Raw genomic sequence first — 12,696 nt, 5'->3', positions numbered from 1 at the left:
TGGTCTCCGTGTCTGTGCAGGAGTGAAGCATTATGAGAACTTTCTTTACACAGCTCAGTGTTTTTTCTTGCTGTTTGGTTTCTGATCATCTGAACGGGAGAAATATGGGGAGACTTAAGGGCACTATTGAGAGAACTGAAGGTATGCCTGCAGCTTGAGATTAACTCTTTATTAGCCTTTCCTTCTCCTTTAAGCTGTTCTTTTTGCCCGGTACTGCTTGTTTTGTTATCACTTGCTGCTTATGATCACTGTTCCCCAAATGCTCACCCACACAAATGCTAGAGATGAGTTCAGTATTATTAGATATCACCAGGTCCAAAAGAGAACAGTGAGGATGAAACATTGTGCCAGGTATGGATTCCTGGCAAATTTCCACATTTCGCCATTGGTGGAATTTTTCAGGAAAGGGCTCAAAAATTTGCCATGCAACAAAAAATTGTTGCGCACCACCAAAAAAAATTGCCACACGCATCAAGAAAATGATGCGCGTAAAAAAATGTCAAGCATATAAAAAAATTGCCGCGACAATTGCCATGACAATTTTATTTGATGTGCCGCCAATTTTTTTTGGTACACGCAACAAATGTTTTGGACGCACGTTATTTTCTGAAAAACAGGACAGATTCTTTTATCACTACTCTCATCACTAGCAAGGACCAGCTACAGTACTACATGCTGCCCTAAATACTGTACTTGGGACTAAATTGCAGCTGCTTCTGAAAAAGCACAGGGAGTGTAACCTGCATTTAACTATTTTGGTTTAATCTGCCCAAGTGTGGCTGTGTGTGTCCCCTGAGAAGGACAGTTTCTGTTTCAGCAAGGCTGCTACTTATTTGTTATATTTGGATATGAGCTGTATGAACTTTTATTTTCTGCCAAAACTGCTCTGCTAAATAAATTCACACCAGAATTCAGCTTGAAATCCTGTGTACCTGTCTCTTGTCTGTGTGAGAGGAGCTGCTGCTGTCTAAAGAGCTAAATCCCCACAGTATAAACCCTCTTATTGTACAACGCTGCAGAATATGTTGGTGCTTTATAAAATAATGTTAATAATAATAATGTGTCTATAAGGCTATGGCCTTTATACAGGCAGGTGTGACTTTAAAGAAAGAAAAGCAGTGGAGAAATCATGTGGTACAGGGGTTGTTTCTTATGTCCTTATACTTTTATGTATGTATAATTATGAAGACAGTGTGTAGAGCAGGGGTGGGCAAACTTTTTGGCTCACGGGCCACATTTACTCACCCCCGGGCCAGGGCGGGCCCCCTTCTCTCTTTAATTCCGGCACGCCAATGACACCAAGTCTCGCGTGATGAGACTTGGCGTCGTCGGCGGGCCGGATTAAAAAGGCAAAGGGGCCGGATGTGGCCCGTGGGCCGTAGTTTGCCCACCCCTGATGTAGAGAATACTCACGTTCCTGCTGTAGCTGCCGGCTCACTGTAGAATCTGGAAAGAGAAGATCAGTAACAGGTGAGTGAGCTGAATACTAGGGATGCACCAAGTCCAGGATTTGGTTTAGGATTCGGCCAAGATTCAGCATTTTTCAGCAGGATTTGTATTCAGATGAATCCATGTTCCTGGGCAAACCAAATCCAAATTCTTAAAATCATGTGAGGTTTTATCACACAAACATGGAACTTGAATTTTTTTTCTCTTTAGTAGCTCAATTTGCACATGCAAATTAGGATTCTGATTCGGTTTGTAACAAATCTTTCACAAGGGATTTGGCCAAATACCAAAATAGTGACCAGGCCAACTGGAAACATTGGTGTATCTATCAACTCCCTGCTAGATAGGAACAGAATCTTCCATGTTTATGAAGCTCGCGTATGTGTATGAACTTCAGGACAGTTTTGGCAAAAAGTGTATTACTCTCTGCTTGTATAAGTATTTTAGTTCTGTGCTAAGTCGTTACTTTATGCAAAGAGACTGGGTTATCCAGTAGCAGCCCAACTCTTGATTTATCTTTGTGGACAGATACTTTGCCTTGAAATAACAGCAATGGCCTTCAGCACCCCCAGCTTATTTCATTATATAGTGATGAGTGAGTTTTTTCACCAGGCATGGGTTCGCTGTGAAATGCCGCATTTCACCTTTGGCAACAGTTTTCACGACACTGCTGCAAAGATTTGCCGCAACAGAAATTCACTGAGTGAGGGAAAAAGTTGCAGTTGTGTCAAAAAAAGTTGCGGTCATGTAAGATAAGTTGTGGTTGTGTCAGAAAAGTCGCCGTTGCATCAAATAAGTTGTGATTGGGTCAAAAAATTCAAAGTTGTGTCAAATAAGTCGTGGATGTGTCAAACAAGTCGTGTAATAGCTGCATTTCTGGGAATTTTTCAGCAAAGAGACAGGACAGACTTGCTCATCACTAATTATGTACAGTATAATGAGTCATGTGTATGATTTTGAAGAATACGTAGTTACATATTATATACGTTATTGCCGCTGTGGGTGAAACTCACAGTATATAAACATGAGGCAGGTCAGGATTATCAGGAACATGAAGACAAGAACCAGCAGGGTCACCAGAACCATCAGGAGTCTCCTCTGTGCCCTCAATGTTTCACTTGCCTTCAGAGCTAAAAAAAGAAATGGATACACAGACACATTGGTTATTGCTTCTGTTGGGGGAGAAATTCTTTGTTTGTGGCTTTTAAATAACATATATTCAATGGAAAGTTTATTGGCTCAAAGCATCAGATCTTTGCAGAAATGCACTATGCGCAGCCTCACATCTAGGCACTGAGGGATGGGGAAAGGAGGAGGCCAAACACTGGGGCCTTTGGGCATCTAGTTCCAGTGATGCCATAATGAAGATTATCTTCAAAGCTCACCGGAATTCAATGTTTTTGTCCTTTATGTCCCATAGAACTGAAGTTGGGGTGGGTTTAATATGTATTTAGCAACCAGAGAAAAATAAAAATCTGACCGATCAGCAGAAACAGCTGCCCATCATTTCACTAGTTAGACATATTGTAACTATGCTCCTTGTGTCATAAAGGGGAAATAAAGGCATAATCACTGCTGGGTGCCAAAATGTTAGGCTGAAAACAAACTGCACTGGGGGGGGTGCTACAGTTATCACTACATCATCCTCTTCTTCTTGGATCTTGTTTACAGAACAGGACTAATGCTCATGTGCGTTATGTAAAGCTGAATGTAGAAGCAAAAAGCTGGCTTCTCACTACTCTGTGCATATACACCCAGCCAGGGGCTGTAGACAGGATCACCGAAGAGGAGGAAGATGGAGACGTGACACAAACAGTGGTACCCAGGGCTGGTGTTGTTTTCAACCAACAGGAGCACTGGCCCAGGGTCTCAGGTATGTGATTATAATAAGCCCAGTGAATCTGCCTTTCTTTCTCCTTTACAGAATGTTGCTTAATTAGAACATGACACATGAGGCTGAGGTATAGAGCTCCACAGACATCAGCGCCATGCAAACACTGGCCCTACAGTGAGTTGTTATAGTAGGGAAACCACACACAGGAATACAGATTACCTTTTGGTGGGAGGTTTTCTCCTTCAGATTCTTGTTGAATCTTCATCATCTTCATTGGTTCCCTAGAGCCAGGGATATCTTCATTTACATCACTATCAAAATCACTTTGCCTTGTTCCTGGGTATTTGAAATAAAATTTATATTAGTAGTTGAAGATAAGTTTCATTAAGAGCTTTAATTTCAGTTCTAGCTTGTAAGGAGGTAAAATAAAGAATGTGTTTATACATGTGTAAGCTTATTGTAAATTAGCCCTTCTCTTTACCACAAACCACACTTTATTTACCCAGGATGAGACTTATTCCTTCAGGTGTGAACCCTTGCTTGATATGGAGGCCAGGTAGTTCTTAACGTTGAAACAATGAACTGTTTATTTACACAGCCACTTAGGAGTAATAACAGCACAGAATAGGTAGGTAGTAGCATCTCATAGAACAGGCAGTACTCAGGACAAATGGTCACAATGACTCTCTCCCGAGGCACAATGGGTTAACTCCCGGCTTTTTGGTATTTGCTTCCAGTGGAACCTGGGTGATCGCTATTTAACCCTAGGTCTGTACACTGTTAACCCTACTCTGGGCAGTATAATACCCGGGATTATAATCCCTCTACAAATCCTTGTCAGAGCCAGAAGCTGCTCACTATCTAGCCCTGCCTGTCTATCATACCTAGGGGCTGATTTACTAATCCACGAATCCGAATCCGAATGGGAAAAATTCGGATTGGAAACAAACATTTTGCGACTTTTTCGTATTATTTTTTCATCGCCGTTACGACTTTTTTGTAAATTGTCACAACTTTTTCGTAGCCATTACGACTTACACGAAAAGTCGCGACTTTTTCGTAGCCGTTACGATTTGCTCGTATATTGTTGCAACTTTTTCGTATTGAGCGCTCGTAAACGGCGGGCAAAACTTTCCGACTTTGCATGATTTTGGAAGCCTCCCATAGGACTCAATGGCACTCTGCAGCTCCAACCTGGCCCAAGGAAAGTCACGATACTGAAGCTTGAATGAATCCGAAACTTTCGTACTCGGCGCGCCGGCTACGAAAAAGTTGCGACAATTTGCGCAAGTTGTAACGCTACGAAAAAGTCACGACAATTTGCAAAAAAGCCGTAACGGCTACGAAAAAGTCGCGACAATTTACAGAAAAATCGCAAAATACTGATCATTACGAAAAAAACGCATTCGGACACTTTTCGGACGTTCGTGGATTAGTAAATGTGCCCCCTAGTGTGGCCTATCACAGGAGCTGCCTATTCTGTCTGGGCCTACCTATTCCCAGATTCCACAATATCTCTCCACCTGCTTGTATAGGCAGAGAGCTTCACAAAATGGCCTCCAGCCTCATGGCTGCTCAGCCTTTTATACTACACCACAGTGCCACTTATGGCCAAACTGTGGAACTGCAAAATGTCATGCTATGACCCAGGAACAGGGACTTACTTCCCATTACATTAAGGACCCTTTATAGCTATCCAAATACTAGGGGACCACAGAGTTAGAAAAAGCATAATTTACCAGTTCCCTATACATGTAAATAGTTAACAAGGTGCAGTTTCAGTCAGTAGGCGGCAGCAACTGGTAAGGTAGATGAATAGCAAAGTATTTCCATAGATATGTGAAGCAATAAAGGAAACAGGAAAGGGGAAGGTTGCAATTATGGCAGTGTGTGAGGGAGAGAAGAAGCGCTCTGCTTAGGGAAAGGTTAGGCCTGGAAGGATCTGAATCATTGGTGCTAAGTCAGTTCCATTGTTGTGTGTGTGAATCATTGAGAAATAAAACAAGGAGTTAAAGAGTGTATTAAACCTTCCATAAGGTGAAGTTAAAGGAAAACTATACCCCCAAACAATATAGGTCTCTATAAAAAATATATTGCATAAACATAAATTATGGGCCGCCCCCTGGGATCATAGGATTCATAGTGCACACAAACATGCCAAGGCACACATACATGTGGATCTTAACCCTTTTTGACTCAGCCAACAATAATCTGGGCCAATGGTCAGATCATACTGTAGGCCTGGGGCGATCAGTTGGGAGAGGATTATATCAATGCCCCAATCCACTTTTTGCTCAATAGGATTTTTTTTTAATTGCCTGAAGAGGGGTCTGGGGAGGTCAAACCAGCAGCTTTTATTGGCACCAATATGGCCACCTTTAGTCACCTGGTGACTGCTTGTATCAGTGCAGTCATCTCAATGGCTAGCCCAGTTAAAGTGAGTTGTGAGTGGCAGTTTCGGTTTACAGGAGCCATTTTGTTTAAAGCTAATACAGGAAGCTTAATTGTGTGTGTGAATGTGATAGGGACTTTAGATTGTAAGCTCCACTGGGGCAGGGACTAATATGAATGTGGTATATTCTCTATAAAGTGCTGCAGAACATGCAAAGTAAGTAAAGTAAACAGGGGATCAGAGCCTGCTGCAGGGGAGCTATCCCATTGGCTGTGAGGCAGAACATGTCCCTAAAAATTACTGGGAGCCCTAGGGTACACCTGGGAAAGAAAGAGGACCAAAGAGAAGCCTGGTTTTGGTGCCTAAGCTACAGGGTGGTCTACCAGATGCTACAAATGGTCCCCTGCGGTCACTCCCAGAGATTAGAAAGGAAACTACTGTACATCATTTAAGCTTAGGGTTGCCACCTTTGCTTCCCATTAAACAAGGGCAAAGGAAGCGGGTTGATGATGTCAGGGGTAGACAGGGATGGACTGGGGGGTGCAGGGCCCACCAGGGCTTCTGCCTCGGGGGCTCCATTACCCCTAATGGCCAGCCTCGCACTGGCCCTGGGTCCCAATTCACTGTCAAACAGTTTCCTTTCCCTAAGACCCCCAAGCAAGATACCTAGTGATATGTTACCAGTTTGTAATATGCCAGAAAAATATAGCGTTATATGGAAGGTCCAACCTGGACTCACATCTTAATCACTTTTAAAAAAGTGCATTCTGAAAAACTGTTGCTCTACTAGTGGTAGTGGCTCAGTTGGTTGTTTGACACAAACACAAAGGCAACTTAGTAACAAACACTCTGCCTAATTCTGCTCCATCAAAGTTCCACCTACACCCAGCCATGTTCAACAAGACCCACCAAACGCGATTCTCAGTGAGACTTCCTCAGGGGCTATCATTGGTTCTGCTCACTCAATTTAGAAAACATATTCTCTAAGGGCTCCTACTCGTATGTTCCTGTGCAGGAAAGAAAACATCCTATTATTCTGTATGAGCCTGTACTTACACAGGTGTATGTTGTGTTCCACCTGTGTTCAGCGCTTACATGCGCTTGTGTAAGTACAGGCACGTACAGAAGAATGGCGAGCATTTGTTTGTACGGTGGAAGGCAGGAGAATGCTGCCACAGGAAGCACCCAAACAAATGCTCATGAATACGAGCCCTTAGCCCTGTGATTGCTTAGCTGTGCCTCCTTACCATTCTTTTACTATTCAAATTTACAAACTTTATTTATGTTCATGCCTCTGACAATTGGACAGGATATGGACTGATGCGAGCTTATTTAAGAAAAAGATGTGACAGAATATCCCTGCGCATTGCACACCGGCAAGAATCACATTGTTCCATATATTTTAAATGTGGTTAAAAAAAACCTAAATGTTTTATTAAACTGGGGAAATAAATAAATAAAACAATTCTTATTGACCTCTATTGAACCTCGCCAGCTTTTATTTGACAAAGACTTTTTGAGGAGGTGGGGCCGTAGGTGGTACCAGCCTTACAGCTAGAAAACCCTGCTTTTGATGTACATTTTGACAAAATCAGAATTCAGCAAGAAGTTAAACCAGATCCCAGATACAGTGCGTCCCTGAAATATGGGCTTATCAATCAATTTGTGTTTGTGAATTTTAGAGGTTTCTTTTACTTTGAATAAACAATTTAAAAAAAAAACTCAAATGGTTATTTATTCAAAAATCCAAGTATGAAAAATCTAATTGTGTAAATTCAAATACCCGTTTTTGTGAGTTTAAAAAATGTCTTGAATTTTGCTTAGTACAACCCCCACTGGCTTCTTATATGGACTTGTGAGCTTTAAGATGCAGTTTTACATTTGAGTTCTTCAAGTTTTTGTACTAAAAACCATTCGAGTTTTTGAACCATAATTCGAATACTGGAATTAAACATTGATAAATCACCCCCATAATTACTGAAATTAGAGTTGAGAAATATTTATGCTTATAAAAATAATTAAATTGAATCTAAATCAAATGATAAAGTAGTTGTGAAAGGAAACTTAAGCAGTAAACCACTAACGGTTAGTGTTACTAACTAGTGATGAGCGAATTTTTTTGCCAGGCATGGATTCCCAGCGAATTTCCGCATTTTGCCATTGGCAATTTTTTTGGGAAAATTTGCTGCAAAAGTATTTGTTGTGCGTAAAAAAATGTAAGCGTGCATCAAATTGGGCGTGGCCACGTAAAAAAACACGGACGACCAAAAAAGACATGGGAGGTGAAAAAATTGTGCAACAAATGTGTTTCGCAAATTTTCCACTCACAACTACTTTATCATTGGGTAGGTTCAATCTTGGAGATCAGCACAAGACCAACCAGAACCTTAAAGAATTGTGGGCGACAGCAAACCTCTACTTCTTATGTTGAAGCTAAGGGGGGCATTTACTAAGGTTCAATTTGTTTTCTCAGTTTGTCTTTTTTTAAACAAAATATAATTTTGGTTTGAAAAAAAAGCAATTATTTTAATGTTTTATATTGTGACAAATCCGAAACCAAAAATACACCATCTAAAAGCTGCTGAGATCAGGTTAAAGTCAGTGGCAAGTGTCCTTTTTACAACTGGAAGATCTTTCTTTGCTTTGTGGTTTTGGAGGTTTTTTGATGCTTGCGTTTGTGCAACAATATGAAAAAGTTTGAGTTTTCATGGTTTTTCCTGATCTTTTTTGTGGTTTTAGAGAAAATGAGTTTAGTCATGCCTCCCCATGTGGTTACACAACTAAATCTATTTCTGTGTATTTATGTGACTGGTGGTTCCCTCCTGCAAAGAAAGTTATGCTGTTTATACATAATCTTAAGTAAATTATAGCCTTACTAACAGTCTGGTGGCTGGTTAAAACAACTTGCTTTTCACTTCAACAAAAAAAGGCATAAGTATATTTAATTAACTTTATTCAGAATCATTGTGTTTTTTAACTGTTGGGTTTAATTTTTTCAAAAGTAATTGCTAATTTACAAAGTTTGGTGAACTATTAGGCTTATAGCAGGTTTGCCAGAAGTTACATTCCTTTATAATTACCCTCAGTTTGAGGTGGGTGGGGTTTGATTAGTTCACCTGAACACACAGTTTAAATAGAACCACTGGCACTCCAGTGGAGCTTGCTCTGGTGGTAGGTGCTCTGTAAGTGATTGCTCTTGAAGTGGGGGCTCTGTAAGTGGAGTTATAAACAAAGGAGTTAGTGGGGGCTCTGTAAGTGGAGTTATAATCACAGGAGTTAGTGGGGGCTCTGTAAGTGGAGTTATAAACAAAGGAGTTACAAACTAAGGGAGTTTCAGACAAGGTACAAAGTTTGTATTTATTTCAAGTCTTTTCACCTATTTTTGTTTAATTGTTCTGTAACTGGGAGAATGAGTGTCAGCAACATTGAAGGTCTGACACAGTGCCCGGCTGCCACATGAATGCAGTTGTGGAACAACAGTTCCAAAGTACATACCTCTGTTGTGGATGTGAGCGAATTGCTACTTTAGAGGCTCACGTTACAGCCCTAGAGGAACAAGTTGCAACACTGCGCTCGATTGACAATCTTGAGAGGAGTCTCTTGCTCACTGAGGAGGTGCTAGTGGGGTCAGATAGTTTGGGGGGAGGGGAGCAGTGACAGGATGATAAGGCAGTAAGCTGGGTGACAGTTAGACAATCTAGTGTGAGGAAAAGGAAGAGGGAAGCTGCGCCAGGGTTTGTGCATCCCAACAGATTTGCCAGATTGTGTGAAGAAGATGGGAGCATGAACTCTGGGCTGGCGGTTCTAGGTGAGGCTGACCTCTCTAACAGCCGGAAGACCAGTTTCTCTAGTAGTGGTGGGGAGGAGAGCAGAGCTAGGCCTAAACAGGTGGTGGTTATAGGGGATTCGATCATAAGGAAAGTGGACAGGGTAATCTATCGAGTGGATCGCTTCAACCGGACAGTTTGCTGTCTTCCTGGTGCCAGGGTTCGGCATGTGGTTGATCGGGTTGACAAATTATTGGGAGGAGCTGGGCATGACCCGGCTGTCTTAGTACATATCAGTACTAACAACAAAATGAACAGTAGGTGGAGGACCTTAAAGAGTGAGATCAGGGATCTAGGCTCTAATAATAAGGAAAGGTCCTCTAATGTCATTTTTTCTGAAATTTTGCCGGTGCCACGTTCAAGTTTAGGGAGACAGCGGGAGCTTAGGGAGCTAAATGCGTAGTTAAAGGCTTGGTGTAGGAAGGAAGGGTTTGGGTTCCTAGAGCACTGGGCTGACTTTTCTTTGGGGTACAATCTATACAGCCGTGATGGATTGCACCTCAATGGAAGGGGGGCTGCTGTGCTAGGGGAGAGAATGGTTAAGAGGCTGGAGGAGTGTTTAAACTAGACAAGGGAGGGTGGGTAAGTTAGAGTTTTATGGGAAAGATAGTGTAGACGGGGCAGTGGGACTAGCAAAGGGTTGTGGGGGAGGAGTGAGGGGGGCATATAGTTTATCAGATAAGGAGCTTCCGTTGTTACAAGGGAAACAGTCTCATATTTGCCTTAGCTCTAACTCTCCATTAGCTAATGTAAACATCAGAGGGAGAAGTAGTAATCTCCGCTGCATGCTGGCTAATGCGCGAAGCTTGTCGGGTAAATTAGGGGAGCTGCAAGTTATTGCATGTATTGGAAATTATGGTTTAATTGGTATCACTGAGACCTGGTGGGATGAAAAATGCGACTGGGCCATGAATTTAAATGGTTATACACTTTTTAGGAGGGACAGAGAGATTAAAAAGGGTGGAGGGGTTTGTCTTTATATAAAGTCAGATTTAAAGCCATGTAATAAAGACATTACCAATGAAAACGTTGAATCTCTTTGGGTAGAAATTTCAGTAGGGCTGAAGGTCACAAAGAAAATGATCATTGGTGTATGCTATAAACCACCCCGTATAGATGAGGGGGATGAGGCCCAGCTACTGTTGCAAATGGAGGAGGCTTCACAACTGGGTCAAGTTATTATGGGGGATTTTAATTATCTGGACACTGACTGGAGTAATGGGGTGGCTAAGTCAGAAAAAGCTAGTAGGTTTGTAAATATGCTAAATGACAACTTTTTATTTCAGGCGGTTCAAGAACCTACTAGGAATGACTCTATTTTGGACCTGGTGATTTCTAATAATAATGAACTTATCTCTAACATTTGTGTGGGTGAGCATTTGGGGAACAGTGATCACAACATGGTCTCCTTTGAGATAATGCTGCAGAGACAGAGCTATAAGGGAGTAACTAAAACGCTCAATTTTAGACGTGCAGACTTTGCCAGTATAAGGGCATCTCTGCAATGTGTCAACTGGGAAAGGCTTTTCACAGGGTTAGACACAGAAGGAAAATGGAACATCTTTAAAACATTGCTTTGCAGGTATACGCAACAGTATATTCCCCTTGTAAGCAAGGAGAGGCATCGCAAAGCAAAACCTTTATGGCTGAATAAAAGAGTTAGGGTCGAGGTTGGTAAGAAAAAACGTGGTTTTAAAGCATCCAAGTTAGCTGGGACAGCAGAAACTTGCATCAGGTACAAGGAAGCAAATAAAGCATGCAAAAAAGCTATCAGGCACGCTAAAATAGAGATGGAAAGGGATATTGCAGCTAGGAGTAAAAAGAATCCAAAATTATTTTTTAATTATGTGAATAGTAAAAAAATGAAGCAAGAAGGGGTGGGAACCTTATTATCACGGGGGGGTAAGTTGGTTGATGAGAATGGGGAAAAAGCAGAAATTTTAAACTCTTATTTTTCATCTGTCTATACATCTGAGGAGCCAGATAATGAAGGCTTCCCTTTTAATATGCCCAGTTCTAGTAATTTAGCTACTGACGCATGGGTCACTCGGGAGGGAATTCAAGAGAGACTTAAACATGTAAACAAAGGTCCAGAGCCGGATGGGATTCATCCCAGGGTATTAAATGAGCTGAGCACTGTGATTGCCAAACCTCTTCACTTAATTTTTCAGGACTCGTTGAGGTCTGGCATGGTGCCGAGAGACTGGCGGATTGCTAATGTGGTGCCGTTATTTAAAAAGGGATCCCGTTCTCAGCCTGAAAACTATAGGCCTGTTAGTCTGACATCAGTAGTAGGAAAGCTTTTGGAAGGGGTAATAAGGGATAGGATACTTGAATACATTGCAGTTCAAATTCTATTAGTTTGTGCCAGCATGGTTTCATGTGTAACAGATCTTGCCAGACTAATTTAGTCGCCTTTTATGAGGAGGTGAGCAGGAACCTCGATGCTGGAATGGCAGTTGATGTCATCTACTTGGACTTTGCTAAAGCGTTTGATACAGTACCTCACGGAAGCTTAATGATCAAATTGAGGAATATTGGCCTAGAACATAATATTTGTAATTGGATAGAGAACTGGCTGAAGGATAGAGTACAAAGAGTGGTGGTAAATGGAACATTTTCTAATTGGACCAGTGTGGTTAGTGGAGTACCGCAGGGGTCAGTCCTTGGTCCTTTGCTTTTTAACATGTTTATTAATGATCTGGAGGGGGGCATAGAGAGTAATGTTTCTATCTTTGCTGATGACACAAAATTGTGTAAAACTATAAGTTCCATGTAGGATGCTGCCGCTTTGCAGAGCGATTTGACAAAATTGAAAAACTGGGCAGCAAACTGGAAAATGAGGTTCAATGTGGACAAGTGCAAAGTTATGCACTTTGGTAGAAATAATATAAACGCAAACTATCTACTGAATGGGAGTGTGTTGGGGGTTTCCTTAATGGAGAAGGATCTAGGGGTTTTTGTAGATAACAAGTTGTCTAATTCCAGGCAGTGTCATTCTGTGGCTACTAAAGCAAATAAAGTGCTGTCTTGTATAAAAAGGGCATAAACTCAAGGGATGAGAACATAATTTTGCCCCTTTATAGGTCCCTGGTAAGGCCTCACCTTGAGTATGCAGTGCAGTTTTGGGCTCCAGTCCTTAAGAAGGATATTAATGAGCTGGAGAGAGTGCAGAGACTGCAACTAAACTGGTA

General features: G+C 41.6%; 1 protein-coding gene across 1 annotated transcript in view; it reads right to left on the bottom strand.

Moving 5' to 3' along the window:
- The window catches only part of LOC101731168, a 78,262-nt gene that overhangs the window by 15,076 nt on the left and 50,490 nt on the right, over positions 1 to 12,696 (bottom strand). The window contains exons 8-10 of the mRNA XM_031898241.1: positions 3,503 to 3,619; positions 2,463 to 2,579; positions 1,414 to 1,446 (exon numbers count right to left, since the gene is read on the bottom strand). Coding sequence (XP_031754101.1) covers positions 1,414 to 1,446; positions 2,463 to 2,579; positions 3,503 to 3,619 — 267 coding nt within the window. The remainder of the gene's footprint in view (positions 1 to 1,413; positions 1,447 to 2,462; positions 2,580 to 3,502; positions 3,620 to 12,696) is intronic.

Source organism: Xenopus tropicalis, chromosome 3 (genome assembly GCF_000004195.4).
Source record: "Xenopus tropicalis strain Nigerian chromosome 3, UCB_Xtro_10.0, whole genome shotgun sequence".
NCBI lineage: Eukaryota > Metazoa > Chordata > Amphibia > Anura > Pipidae > Xenopus > Xenopus tropicalis.
Note: the sequence above shows the minus strand (reverse complement) of the source record. Positions and strands in the feature narration are given on the sequence as shown.